Source organism: Podarcis filfolensis (assembly GCF_964270895.1).
Source record: "Podarcis filfolensis genome assembly, chromosome: 15".
Classification (NCBI taxonomy): Eukaryota; Metazoa; Chordata; class Lepidosauria; order Squamata; family Lacertidae; genus Podarcis; species Podarcis filfolensis.
In genome coordinates this window covers 35,063,616-35,078,879 of record NC_139618.1, presented here as the reverse complement: position 1 = coordinate 35,078,879, position 15,264 = coordinate 35,063,616, and the positions used below count along the sequence as shown (strand labels likewise).

At 46.0% G+C, this 15,264-nt stretch overlaps 1 protein-coding gene across 1 annotated transcript in view; it reads left to right on the top strand.

Moving 5' to 3' along the window:
• ADGRA2 (adhesion G protein-coupled receptor A2) overlaps positions 1 to 15,264 on the top strand; it is a 117,287-nt gene that overhangs the window by 82,322 nt on the left and 19,701 nt on the right. The window contains exons 5-10 of the mRNA XM_083588348.1: positions 1,404 to 1,475; positions 2,993 to 3,156; positions 3,959 to 4,172; positions 6,813 to 6,977; positions 12,377 to 12,572; positions 12,963 to 13,112. Coding sequence (XP_083444474.1) covers positions 1,404 to 1,475; positions 2,993 to 3,156; positions 3,959 to 4,172; positions 6,813 to 6,977; positions 12,377 to 12,572; positions 12,963 to 13,112 — 961 coding nt within the window. The remainder of the gene's footprint in view (positions 1 to 1,403; positions 1,476 to 2,992; positions 3,157 to 3,958; positions 4,173 to 6,812; positions 6,978 to 12,376; positions 12,573 to 12,962; positions 13,113 to 15,264) is intronic.

Here is a 15,264-nt window from a genome sequence, read left to right as displayed (position 1 = left end):
CCTTTGGCCCAAAGTCTTCCGCATTTATGTTAGTGACTGAATCTTTGCTCAGCAGACCGATTCCTTGGCTGCCAAGCAGAAGTGGCCAACTTCGTGCACTCCAGTTGTTGCTGGACTACAGTGACCATAATCTCTGACCACATATTTTCTAGGGTCGATGAGAGTTGGAGTTCAACAATATCTGGAGGGCACCAAGTTGTCTACCCCTGCTGTCACAGATATACCTCCTGTCCATGCAAGTTGCAAAATGTTGTGCTTTGGTCTTCTATTATAACTGCTAGCTGCAATGTCTATGTTCTCACTCTGCTGTCGGAGGCAGTGGGTCTAGGAATACGAGTTGCTGGGAATCCCAGGTGGGGTGAGTGCTGCTGTGCTCAGGTCCTGATTCAACAGACATCTGGTTGGTCACTGTGAGAACAAGGATGGTAGACTAGGTGGGCCTTTCGCCTGAACCAACGGGGCTCTTCTTAGGTTATTGACTCTTTGGTTGCATTGAGCCAGACAACACTGAATTGCTGCTTATGAAAAGGACTTCCTTTCAAAGAGGATGGTGACCAGCAATTCCAAGCTACGGCCCATATGATAAAACACATGTTATGTTCCGTTTATTTGTTGCTTGCTGCAAAAATGCCTCAAAGCAACTTACTATTATAAAAGCATACATAATACAAAATTTAGCAAATATATAAAAATGAATTAAAAAACATTAATTAACTAGAAGCATTCATCTTGCAATAGCATAAAAAGAACAAATCCTACCCCACCCCACAAAAAAGAAACACCAATTCAAGCTTGGATATAATCATACCCTGTGACTCAATCAAGCCCCAAATGTTTGGGTGAACAAGAATGCCCTGGTTATTCAAAACTGGTAATGATGGTGGCAGTTTTGGAAGAACATTTCGCAGCCAAGGAGCCACCACTAAAAGGCCCATTCTGATGTTGCCATGTTCTGCAGCTCCATCAGAAAGGGCACATGAAGAAGGGCCTCAGATGATGAACTCAGGGCTTGGCTAGGCTCATGTGGGGAGAAGCAGTCCCTATGGTATTAAGGTCCTTTATTGGTCAAAAACAGCCCTTTGAATTGAGTCTGGAAATGAACTGGCAGCCAAAGCAGTTGTGCTAGGATCGTTATTTGATCAGTCCTCCTATTGCCAGTCCACAATCTGGCCACTAAATTCTGCACTAGCTGCAGTGTCAGAACTGTCTTCAAAGGCAGCCCCACATATAACACATCACTGTAATCTAACCTTGAGGTGAGCAGAGCTAGGCTATCCCTGTCCAGAACATGCAAGCACCAACACTGTAACAGAAATCATGTTCCCATCATGCCATCAAGTGAAAGAGCATGCTTGGCCAACTCTGGCCCACTCAAACGACTTGTTCATTCTCCTCTTCCACAGGAATATGTCAGGGAATATTTTCTCCAGCATCCAGAGTGGGGTCTTTGATGAGCTGCTGTCTCTGAAAGTTCTGTGAGTATATCCTCTCCTGCATGTTGAAAGAAGGGGCAGGCAGGGAAGAGGCAACTGAGTTTCATCTTAAGCCAGCCTTTCTCAACCTGTGGGTCCCCAGATGTTGTTGAACTACAACTCCCATCACCCCTAGCTAGCAAAGCCAGAGCTCAGGGATGATGGGAGTTGTAGTCTAACAACATCTGAGGACCCACAGGTTGAGAACCGCTGTTTAAGCAGTCGGTGCTGGGATTGGGTTGAATGTGAGTCATGGCTGGTGCCAGATCATGCTGTTTTGCTGTCCTAAGCAGGGTGGGGCTGAGAGGATGAGAGCGTCCCCCTTCCCCATGCAAGATGAGGGCGTTCCTCGGAACCTCTTGTGGTTGTCTCTGAAGTCATGGGGACATGCTTTCAGCTTCTGCAAGGAGTGGAGCATGGGAGCCTGATGTGTTGCCTCCACTGTGGTGGACACCTTTTGAACTGTGTTGCCATAGATGGTTGCTCAGCTTTCCTGTGAAGCAAAATCACCCCTATTGATACTACAATGGTAAACTGATGGGTGCCTAAACCCATTTTCATAATGGCAATGGAGGCGCTAGCTAGGAGAAAGCAGCACATGTCTAAAATGTTGCAAATACAACACAGGGGGAAGAGAATTCTTCATAGCCATTTTATTATAATTACTTAAATATTATGCCACTTAATACCGGAGCTGGCTTCTAAGCAGTTTACAAAATATAAAAACCTGAAAAACAGAGTAATTGCAACATAAACAACTTAGAGAAAAGATGGTTCAGCAGCCGATATGTGGGCACCACTGGCAGTGCCAATTAGGTGCTAAAACTGGAAGAGCTTCCTTACTTGCCGTTTCTTAGAGCCATTATCAACTCCAAAGTAGGGAAGGAATGGGGAGAAATCCATTTAGTTCTCATCTTAATGCATACCTCCACAGTTCATGTTTCACAAACTAATACACAAGCCAAAACACAGCTTCCCTTCAAGGTTCACACTTACCAAAATTCTGTGATGCAGTTCTCAAGCCCCCCCCCAATGCCCCCAAAAGCATTCATCAAAGAAAAGTGCACACACACATACGCAAATTCTGGTTGGACCAGGTTGGAGTTCTGAAAGCAGAATACAGTGGTACCTCTGGTTGCGAACAGGATCCGTTCCGGAGCTCCATTCACAACCTGAAAGGAACGCAACCCGTGTCTGTGCACGCACGGGTTGCGATTTGCTGCTTCTGCGCATGCGCGTGATGTCATTTTGCGCATCTGCGCTTGCGCGAGCGGCGAAATCCGGAAGTAACCCTTTCCGGTACTTCCGAGTTGCTGCGGGACACAACCTGAAAAGACGTAACCTGAACCGAATGTAACAAGAGGTATGACTGTATGCTACCCATCCAGTCTTTGAGGTAGAAGAGCTCACTCCACACAGAGCTCTTTACATAGGCCTCCTCTTGTTGTCTTCTACAACCCCTTTCCCCGCACAACAATTCTGCTTAATCCCAGCATGTGGCTCTGTTCCTTCCCTTCCAGTGACTTTGCCACCGAATACCTGACGTGCGACTGCAACATGCGCTGGGTCTCAGCCTGGTCCAAAAACCGCTCCGTCCAGATCTCCGACAAGACGCTGTGCATCTACCCTGGCAGCCTGCACGGGAAGCTGCTACGCAACATCCGGGAAAGCCAGATGCGCTGCGGTGAGGCCCTCGGCTGGACGGGCAGGGTGTGTTTATTTACTAGTGGGACCGGCAGGAACCTGTGCAGGGTGGGAGTGGCCCTGTTCCAGCTCGCCAGCCACATCGTCTTGCAGAACAAACCATCCCGCTTTCCTTCCGACCCTGAAAAGGGGCAGCATCCTGCCGTAACAGAGCAAGCTCAGTTCATGTTCAGTCCTCGTTGAGGCACTTTGGGCACCCCTCGGCTTCCCTTTCTAAATAGTATTTTTCTTGGAGTCGAGTGTGAATTTCATGCTCTTTATTCAGCTCATAGTAGCAATGAATGAAACTTTCCCCAAAACGTCTAGCTATATATACATTATTTACACAATGGGCCCCGCGTTATTGGCTAATTCCAGGCTTCTCCTGTAGGCCAATCAGGTTGCGGATTCACCTCCTCCAGAAGCCTGATTGGCTGCTCCTGCAGGCCAATCAGGTCGCTGATTAACTTCCACCTGGAGCTAGAATGGGTGGCTCCTGTGGACCAATCAGACTGCTGCATTCTGGATTCTATTGATCTAGTACATAACACTCTCCATAGCTGACAGAAGCAGAAGGAAATTTGCTCAGTCTATGTAATTATAAGTGGTTGCCTAAATGAGCTTTCCTTTATGTAAACTTCTGATTATCACTTTTCCACCTTATGTGCAAGACATAACTGTGTTAGAGGCACCTGTGTGCAAGTTGGCGTCTTTGCATGGCAGGGCCTGGGACCGTCTTGGTCTCAGCACCCTTCCCTCCCTGCCTACACAACCTGAGTGGGATCTCGCTCTCCCTCCCGCAGAAGGGACCCCAGAGCTGCACACCCACCTGCTCATCCCCTCCTTACGGCAAGTGGTCTTCCAAGGCGATCGCCTCCCTTTCCAGTGCACAGCCAGCTACCTGGACAACAGCACACACATTTTGTGGTACCACAACCGTGCCTTGGTGCAGGGGGATGAACGGAACGGCATCATCCTGGAGGAGAGCCTCGTCCACGACTGCACCTTCATCACGAGGTACGGGGGCTTTGCTGCCTTGGGGAAAGGGAGAAACTTCACGTCTGCACCATACAGTTAAAACACATGGCTTCCCCACAAGCATCATGGGAACTGTAGTTTGTGAAGGGTGCTGGGAATTGCAGCTCTATTGAGAGGTGAGCTGTAGTTCCTTGGGAAGGATACAGAGAAGGACAAATAAGCAGTTCAGGGTTTGACAGGTTGCGTGGAGGTCTAATCCCATCCATGGTTAGACAGGTAACAGGCAAAGAATCAAGAGAGAATATTCTCAATTTCAGCACCTCATTTTTTGGGTATCACTCCCCAGGGCCGGATTTAGGTTTGATGAGGCCCTAAGATGCTGAAGGTAATGGGGCCCTTTATATGTCCAGCTGTCCTTCGCCAACAACAAATTGTCGCCGTTTTTTGTGTTGAATATATGCTATATGGTAATTTATGGAGCTAAAAGGTATCTAAAGCCATTTGCACATAACAAATAGGAGCCTACACAACACAAAACACTGTTGCTGTATGTAGGTTTTATTTTATTTTTATTTTTATCTTATATTTTGGAAATGTACATCCAGGTTTTTTTCCCTTTAAATTTTTTTGGGGCCCCCAAGAGAGTGGGACCCTAAGCTATAGCTTGTTTAGCTTATACATAAATCCGGCACTGGGGAGACCCACTTGCTGCCAATATTGTGATCATTTCTGTGCCAGGTAAATCCTTTTTTCTTTTTTTCTTTCTTTTTTTTAACCAAATAAAAAATCTCACAAGCTTTTCAAAATATTCTGAATCATAGAACTGTAGTGTTGGAAGGGACCCAACGGCTGTCTAACCCAAGTCCCTGCAACAGAGGAATCACAGCTAATCACACTATTTTAACGTGTTGTTGTTCCCAGAAGGGTTAGGGTAAAGTGTTTGTCTCTTGCAGCAGACAAAAAACTTCGCCTCTTGCCACAAATACGTTTGCTACGAAAAAGTTTGTCGCTTACAACAAAGCAAAAAACAATCAAAAGGGTTTCTGAGACACCTGAGAGACTTGCTAACAAATTTATCATGGCATAAGCTTTCATGAGGTCCCCACGATCAGATGCAAGGCTTCATGGGCTTGAATCCATGAAAAGCTGTGCCATAAAAAAATTGTTAATCTTTAAGAGGGATGGACAAATCTCTCTATTTCAGTTTGTCATGTTTCTAACATTCCCAGTCTTAAATTCAGTTCTCCACATTTCCACAACTATTTGTGACTTAAAAAGAAAAAAAAATCCTTGTGGAAATTTGTCAGCATATTAGTGTGAATTTCTCCTAATAAAACATTTTTGTATGTGGTTTTGACTAATTTCAGCAAGCAATATCCCCTAATATCATGCATTTTTGAAAGTTATTTTCTATCATTTGCTGTATATTAATTTTCATGCATACTTTACCCCAGTATATGCATTTTTTACTGCCTTACTTGACTGGAGAGTTGCATTGAAACATTTGGAGAAGTCTCAAAGGATGGCTGTGTTTTCAGTACACACATTTTTTTCAGAAAACACAAATACAGTAGTTTTGCCTTTAAATGCAAACTGAATTGAGTTTCTCTCCCATCCCTACTCTTTAAGGAGCCGCAATACATTTTGGCTGAATTTATATGCCATTTTTAATTCCTGTATCTTAATATATTTATTTTCATGTGTCAAGCTGCATTGTTTCAGTTCCATATGCTTGGGTTTAATTGCAGACTAAGTTAGACTGTATTCAGACAGCACTTAATTCTCTTTTCCTGTTGTTTTCTCACCTGATAATTTCCACATATTATGTGATCTTTCACATGATATAAAAGCCGTTCCTGAAAATCTAATGGAATCTAGAAGATGTTTAGCACTCATTTCTGTGCTAATTGTTTCCAGGAAAAAAAATCAATTTGCAACCTTGTTAACTTGGAAAGTTGTGGGAGTTTCGCATTGTAATTTCACATGACTCAATTTGGGGTGGTATCCCAGCATACAGTTCTTCCCTGCCATTTTACAGCAACTTTTGCGTGACATGGCAGCATATTGATGAAAAAGCTAAATTGGCATGGCATATTGATCAAAAAGCCACAGTTCCAGAATACAACAGGTTCTACAGTGCAAAAGAAACGTTAGAAATTTGGACCAAAAGTAGATAGGAAGTTATTCTCCTGCATTTTAGGGGGTGAAACTTAATTTTTGCACATTTCTTCAGTGAGGGGTCTTAAAAAAAAATATTTCTTTTGAGTGTGAGGAATTCAAATCCGATAATATTTTTGTGATTGGACAACATGTAGCTTGGTAAGTCTACATTTTTATGAAAAAGCACAGAAACTGCTTTCAAAAAACCAAAGAATTTTAATTTCACATTCAGAAAATGTCAGGTAATGCTAAATAAAAACAAAACCCAATAATATTAATATATAATATAACTGCAAGTACCTGACAATCATTTTTAGTGATTTTACACACGTTTTACTTACCAAACAAAGCTAAATTATATTAATTATACTAAGCCTTTTGAATTCTTCAGGCACGTTATAGCTTTTTAGCACCCCTCATTTTTGGAATTTGAAAGTTGTGAAATCCCTCATACCTGTTTCCTAAAAGCTATCAACCATTCAGTCTCGTATGGTTTCTAAAAGCCCTTTCTGTCCCCAGCGAGCTTATCCTGTCCAACATCCATGTCTCAGCCAGCGGCGAATGGGAGTGCACCATCTCCACTGCTCAGGGCAACGTTAGCAAGAAGGTCGAAATAGTTGTTCTGGAGACGTCAGCCTCATACTGCCCAGCTGAGCGCGTCACCAACAACCGTGGAGACTTCAGGTAGGAGAGTCTATGGGGATCTGGACCAGAGAGGGCCTTGGAATGGCAGGGCCTGAGTTAAGACTTAAGCAAGCCAGGCTGATATGTGCCGGGCCCGGTTCCATGAGACCGTGTGTAAGGAACACCAGCTTCCATTGCTGTTATTTTTAAGTCAGGTTTCTAGACCTCATGATTCCATGATGGACGAAAGAAGGGATGCGCTAAATCAAATGTGGAGAACTGGTATCTCATCTGGTGTGTTTGCATGGTGGCCGAGGCAACTGCCAGGGCTGATGTAGTCCAAAGTACCATTTCAGTGGAGATCTTTTTTAACTCTATATAATGTAGGGCTATTTAATGAGCCCTGTTTTAGGAAACTTTCGAAAGAAGAATGAAAGTTGTGGCTGAATTACAAACAGACTTACTATTATGATCCCAACCTTTGAAATACCAGTCTGGTTCCTAGCAGTATTGCCATTACCTAGAAGCTAGACCCTTGCCCTTCTGTAATGTGCAAGGGGTATTATGTCAGGGTTATTTCCTAGGCTGCAAGCTGTTGTTGTTCTTGTTGTTGTTTAGTCGTGTCCGACTCTGCGTGATCCCATGGACCAGAGCACGCCAGGCACTCCTGTCTTCCACTGCCTCCTGCAGTTTGGTCAAACTCATGCTGGTAGCTTCGAGAACACTGTCCAAGCATCTCGTTCTCTGTGGTCCCCTTCTCCTTGTGCCCTCCATCTTTCCCAACATCAGGGTCTTTTTCAGGGAGTCTTCTCTTCTCATGAGGTGGCCAAAGTATTGGAGCCTCAGCTTCAGGATCTGTCCTTCCAGTGAGCACTCAGGGCTGATTTCCGTAAGAAGGCTGCAAGCAGGAACTGCTTAAATTAATATTGTTGGGCTTTCTCTCGTCCGCCCTCTCCTGTCTTCCTGGTGGAGTTGCAAGGAAAGCCAGCGTAACAAAATAATAATAATAGGGTAACTTTAAAAAGTCTTTGTTTCTTGCTTGATGCATTGGACTTGCTGGGGAAAGAGGGGGCATTGCTTTGTTTATTTCTTGCTGTGCCAACCACATCAGAAAAGAGCTGGGAATCCCTTCCGCAGAAGCGCAAGAAGCTGCCTTATAGGAGTCAGGCCGTTCGCCTATCTCAGTATTGTCTACACAGACTGGCAGAAGCTCTCAAGGGTTTCTGGCAGGAAGCTCTCCCATTCCTGCCTTGGGATGGTGGGGGTTGTATCTGGGATGGTCTGCATTCAAGGCAGCTGCTCTGCTTTTCCCTACCCTTTCCAGTGCTTGCCAGGTGGGCTTCCACAGATGTGCTGTCTGTTGGCAAGGATGGGAGAATTCATTTGCTCTTTGCCATCCCTGCTGCCTCTTGGCCCCGGAGGGTCCCATGTCTCCAGCTCCCTTTGAGCGGGAGGGTTCGGCTAGGGGGCAGGTAGCCCTGGGATGCCTGATCCCTGCTCTCCCAGAGCCCCTCTTGCACAGAGGAGAGGGGAGGGAGGGGATGGGCTTGAGGATCTCTCTGGCAACCGGGATCTGGGAATGATTAAGGGTCCGTTGCGAGGGAGGCTGTCCGAGAGAGGCCCGGCTCTGGCAGCGCAGACAGGCTCCAGAAGCAGAGGTGTTGGAATTTCTCTGGCAAGAGAAAAAAGGCTTATGGAGCCCGCTGTAACCTTGGCAGGGTCTTGATGGAATATAAATTACTGCACAGTCAATGTGGCTTAAATTAACAGCGGGCCTGTCTTCTCTCCCTCCGCCCCCCCCCATCCCGGCCCCTTCCGCCTCCGCACTCTGCATGAGCAGGATATGGCCTGGGGTTAGAGGCAAGGAAGAGCAGCACCCAAAACCCCTGATCCTTCCAGTGTGTGACACAAATGCAACACCCTAGGAAAGCACAGAAGAGCTTTGCAGCTCTGCAGGCATTTGGAATGGGTGGGGGAGAGCAGAAGGATTCCCTTCCCATTGGAAAACTTGGAAACTGATTAAATCCCAGAATGGATGAGAAATGGTTTAGATGTCCTCATTGTTTGGTCCTCTCTTGCCTGGGACCAAAAAGAGAGCTTAAAGGACCAAAGCAGATGAGATGACCTGAGATTTCATCCCCTGCCCAGAAATATTGGAGAAGTCCAGCAGGGAGCAGAAATTCCCTCAATTTGCACGTTCTTCGGACGTCAGAAATGTAAATCACGCAAGCCATTATGAGCAGTATTCTCCATTGGAGTTTTTTTCCCAGTCTGGAAACGTTAACGTAAATAATTGTGTTATTTACTGCATTTTTTCCCCATGTTTCTCTTCTGTTGACGTTCATTGAAATCAATTACATCACTTTTAGCCATTGCAAATAGTGAGGTGAAGAAGTTTTAGCGGAAGCTGAACTGTAGTGGAAGGCAAACAGAGCTGATTGCAACAAACAGAAGATGAGATACAAGCCACTGCCTCTTTCCATTCCTGCTCCTGCCTCTGGTATTTCCTAATCAAATGTAGCTAACGGGAGGAGATGGAGACCGCGGTGATGGTGGAGGAGGGCATAAACATTTTTGCAGCCCGCACCTTACATTTAAAGCACACATCAAGCACACTGCTTCCCCCTAAAAAAAATCCTGGGAACAGTAGTTTGCTAAGGGTGCTGGAACTACACTTCCCGTGGTTCTTCAGGAGAAGTCACACACTTCAAGGTTTTGGTGTGTACACAGCCTAGGGTTCTCCTGGGTTGAGCTTGCTTTCAACCGCATATGCCAGTTTTGTTCTGGGGCAATAGGCTGCGAGAACCAAAGGAGGAACTGGGTTTGTCTTTGCAGAGGCAGCCCAAGGGGTGTGCTGTATCATGTCTGCGTCTGGTGTGTGTGTGTGTGTGGATGGATGTAGCCATGTGACAGCCTTATGCCTTCATCCAGCTGTTCCCGCCGGCATGGGAGGGAGAAGGCATAGGAAGAGTCTTGCAAGCCAGATGTTGAAGCAGCTGGACCAAGCAGAGAGTTCCAGGGAGGCAAATAAATTACTCCATAAAACATTTGGCATCAGACATTTTTTCTTCTCTGTTTCAAACCCTGTGGCACAGCATGAAAGTCCGCCCCCCTCCCCCATCATGGGGCCTCATCCTATTTAGAGACACAATCCCCTATCCCTTTCCCAGTTCTCCCAACCCCACCCTCTCATTCAGTTGCAGGCAGCGGGGGTCTCCTTCCTTGATGCTCACTGGCTTGCAATGCCCCCATTCTTCCCTTCGTTTACTCTGTGTGATATTTATCAGGGAGCAGCCTGACCAGTATTTTTATTCCAAATGCAGATGAGGAGAGGCAGGAAAGAGAATCCCTGTCATAGGAAGCTGCCTTATATCAAGTTGGAGTCAGACCCTTTGTCCAACCAGCTCAATACTGTCTACACTGACTGGCAGTCACTCTCCAGGGGTTTCTCTCAGCTAAACCTGGAGATGCCAGAGACTTAATCTGGGACCCACTGCATATAGCATAGCTATAGCCCTCCCTCAAAGGGCAAGGGGGAGATATATGTGGGAGATTCGGGGCAATTGCACAGAACTCTCTTGTGGAATTGTTGTTGTTGTTGATGGTGGTGGTGGTAATAAGAATGATAATACGTCACTTTTTCACAAAGGTAAACAGAAGATGTCTTACAGAAACAAACATCAAAACCAAGTATAAATGCAAGAGTAGAAACAACCTTAAACACTCCATGGTAATATTTATAAAAGAGGAGATCCAACTCAAGGCACCCCCAGAAAGAAAGAAAGAAAAGCAAGCAGTGAAAGGTCGAAAGCTTGGGCAAAATAATTGTTTTTTGCCTGGCACCTAAAAGCAGATAGTGATGGCACCTGCCGTGCCTCTCTAGGGAGATCATTCCCCACCAGGGAGCCACCACTGAGGAGACCCTTCCTTGTGTGGCCACCACACCTACCTTGCTGCTTATGCATGTGAGTTTTGTGTAGCGCCCATAGGTTGACTTTCTCAACGAATAGGGTATCCCATATTAATTTCCCTATTTAATCTGGATTTGCTGTTTCACATGGAAAATCAAGTACAGAAGAAAGCCCATCTCCCATAAAGAGCCAACGGCCACCAACCATCCATGGAAAGTTAATGTGGAGGGGGAGAAGGATCTGTAGCTCGCTCTCTTATCCCCACCCACCCCATATATTGAATTATTATTTTAAAATTCAGGGGAGCATCCAAACAGAGTGGTGCAGCCATAAGAGGACTGTACTTCTCATAGGCATCTGGTTGGCCAGTGAAAAGGACTAGTTGGGCCTTTGGTCAAATCCAGCAGGGTTCTGCCTCTGGTGCCCTCCAGATGTTCTGGCAGTCCACTCGCATCATCCCCGGCCGGCATTGCCAATGATCAGGGATAACAGGAGTTGCAGCCTAGCGACGCCTGGAGAACATCAGGTTGGAAAGAGCTTTCCTGAACCCATCGGTACCCAGCTAATCCCCTGTGCCCTCCAGCCTCCTGGTCTCCCAACCATCAAGTCGCACCCTTTCCCATCCCTGCTGTTGTCTCATGCTCCCTTCAACTCCTCCTGTGCAATCTCCTCCTGCCTCCCCTCCAAACAAGTCGCCCGATGGGCCTCCCATTACAGAAGCACTCCCTCCAAATGGCCACCTTGTCAGTTTGCATTTCTTGGTACAGAGAGTCTGAAGTGTAGAGGTCTTTCCTATTCTAATTAGTTCAAGAGGGTTCTGGAAGCTTATCTGCGTGAAAGAAACAAGCAGAAGGTTCATGATGTTTGGGTTATTCCTTCAGAGAAGCTGAGTACAGCTGGCTTAAACCGGTTCTGTTGTCTCTTTCTGTCAAGGTCATGCTGACTATAAAAGTAGGGCCAGAAGGAGCCTGGGTTTCACTTTCTGTTTCTATCTCTTTTCCTTCTGGTGTGGTGTTCTGTAGATAGGATGCTTAGTGTTAACGTTTAGACTTATTACAGTGGTACCTCTGGATGCAAATGGGATCCGTTCCAGAGCCCCGTTCGCATCCTGAAGCGAATGCAACCCGCGTTTGCGCGGGTCACGATATCATTTTGAGCATCTGCGCATGCGCGAGCGGCGAAACCCTGAAGTAATGCGCTCTGTTATTTCTGGGTCGCCGTGGAGTGCAACGCAAAAACGCTTAACCTGAAGCTACCTCAACCTCTAGGTATGACTGTATAAGTTACTGTAAGTTTAAATTAAGTCTGCTGCAACTGGATTTCTTATGGACAGGGCCAATCCTGAACGTATTGGATTTGTGACCATTATGCTCATTTGCCTTCAGTAGCACTAAAGCTCTGCTGGATGAAATGCAATTGCCTCTGGTCTATTTTTTTGGAATTCTGCAGCGTGTTTTAAGTTTTTACTCTGCTAACTATACGTTGGAGTTCTGCTCTGGATCATATTGAGTAGAATTCATGACATGCCTCTCTCCCCCCTGCCTGCAGGTGGCCACGCACCTTGGCTGGCATCACCGCCTACCAGTCATGTCTGCAGTACCCCTTCGCCTCTGGGAACGGGGGGCCCGGCTTGGAGAAGCAAGCGTGGAGGCGCTGTGACCGCACAGGCCACTGGGAGGAAGGGGACTATTCCCACTGCTTGTACACCAACGATATCACCCGTGTCCTCTACACCTTTGTGCTGGTGGGTTGCTCCTCGGGGTGCCCCTGTCATTGCCAGGGGCTTGCCCTGCCCTCCCTTGCAGCTGCACAGTTGGCATGGCTATGCCAGCTCCCAGCCAGCCATGCCTTCAATGTCCTTTTCTCTGTTAGAAGTGGTTGGCCTGGCCCAGAGAAGCAAATGTGGAGGCCCTGCAATATTGTCTTATATACCCTGCTCTGACTGGCAGCAGCTCTCCAGGGTTTCAGGCAGGGGGTATTCCCAGTCCCAGGTGGAGGCACTAGGGGTACAACCTGGGACCTTCCTGCAGAGTAGGTGCTCTGCCACTGAGCATAACGCCTGGGCTACCTCTCTTATTTTATGTATCAAGCACTTATGTTGACATGGGTCCCAACCCCTTTTCCGTGCTCCCAGATGCCCATCAACGCCTCCAATGCCCTGACCCTGGCACACCAGCTGCGTGTCTACACAGCCGAGGCGGCAAATTTCTCGGACATGATGGATGTCATCTACGTTTCCCAGATGATTGAGAAGTTCACTGGTTACGTGGATCAGATTAAGCAGGTAACTACGTCATGTGTAACCGCATTCCTACGTTCTTTGCTTTCCCCAAATGCAATGCAGGGAGCAAGCTGCTTGCCTGCGATTCCTGTTGTCTTTTCCTCTGTGCCTCAAAACACAGAGGATTCCCTAGAGAGAAACCTTCCACATGGGGCTACCTTTGAAGGTGATGTGGAAACTGCAACTAATCCAGAATGTGGCAGCTAGACTGGTGACTGGGAGCAGCCACTGGGACCATATAAAACCAGTCTACGCTGGTTCCCAGTACGTTTCTGAGCACAATTCAAAGTGTTGATGCAGACCTTCAAAGCCTTAAACGGCCTCAGCCCAGTATACCCGAAGGAGCGTCTCTGCACCCATCATCTTGCCCGGACACTGAGGTCCTCTCACAGTGGTTCCCTCACTGTGAGAAGCAAAGTTACAGGGAACCAGGCAGAAGGCCTTCTCGGTAGTGGCCCCCTCCCTGTGGAACATCCTCCTGTCAGATGGCAAGGAGATAAATAATCATATGACTTTCAGAAGACATTTGAAGGCAGCCCTGTTTTGGGAAGCTTTGATATTTTGGTGTGTTTCTTTATACTTGGTTAGAAGCAAGCCAGAGTGGCTGGGAAAACCCAGTCAGATGAGTGGGGTACAATAAATAAATTATTATTATTATTATTATTATTATTATTATTATTATTATTATTCTCGGGGCCACAGGCCCTTAGTGTTTTATATATATATATATTATATAAAAAACCACCAAAACACAAACAGTGAAACCCCCCAAGCGGCTGATACATTGGGTATACAATATTCAATAATATACATATTCAATAATAACATATTCAAATCAACCGTATGTACACTGCCATATACCTTAACACTCCTCCCTCCACAAGGTTTATTTAACTTTTAACATTTTAATTGCCCCAAATTGTTCAAACCTACCCAAATAATTCAGTATCTTCTCAAACCAATCCTCCTCTTTCTCACTGATCTTAAGCCCTTTCATTCTGTGTATCTTCACAGTTAGATATTCTAAAATTATAATATTATTCAGTTTTTTCCTCCATTGATTCACCCCAACTCTTCTGCATTTTTCCAGTTACTCGCTATAACCTGTCTGGCTGCAGTTACCATCAATTTTACCCATTCACATTCCTCTTTCCGTAGTGGTGGATTGGAAGCAATAGTGGACAAGGCCCTGGTGCCTTTCAGCACAAGTTGGGAATGCCAGGTTGTGCTCAGGTCTTGCTTGCAGGCTTGTTAAAGCCATCTGGCCTCTTTAAGAACAGGAGTCTCGACTAAGATCGAGGAGGCTTCTAATGCTGGGTGGATGTGGTGTTGCTTCCAAGTTCTGTACATTGTCTAGCGTGCTCTTTGCATTTAAAGCAGGGTGGGGAAGCTGCGGGGCTCTAGACAGGCTTCAAAATTAGCAAGGCGCCAGCCGCATTTTGCACCTAAAGATTCTCCATTAGCGAGTACCTCAAAAAGTCTGGGTGCCATTTTTTTGCGCCTGGCTGACACTCAAGGATTACTGAAATGAATGTGTTTTGAAGCCTCGAAGTATATCTTAAGGATAGACAATATGTTAAGGAGTTTAACAATAAAGAGTACAGTGTTTTGATAGCTGAAGTATGGTACCCATACAGTGGTACCTTGTGTTAAGAACTTAATTCGTTCCGGAGGTCAGTTCTTAACCTGAAACTGTTCTTAACCTGAGGTACCACTTTAGCTAGTGGGGCCTCCCGCTGCCGCTGCACGATTTCTGTTCTCATCCTGAAGCAAAGTTCTTAACCCGAGGTACTATTTCTGGGTTAGCGGAGTCTGTAACCTGAAGCGTCTGTAACCTGAAGCGTATGTAACCTGAGGTACCACTGTATTTTTATTGTAAACACCAAATTAAACATGTATGAACAATTTCTGCTAAAAATGTGATATTAACTATGTGTTGCTTATGTGAATTGCATATTAATTCATGCTTATCAAAATAATAAATAAAAGTGTTGCTGATCTCCCCATCCCCCACCCCGCCTGTGGCCAGTAGACATTCTGTTTTGGCGCCCACAACCCAGGTCCTAGAAGCCATTTGGCTCCTAGATTTTCTACCCCAGTTTCTATCACTGCCTTCAGACGCTGATGGACTCCTAGCCCCACCAACCCCAGGCAG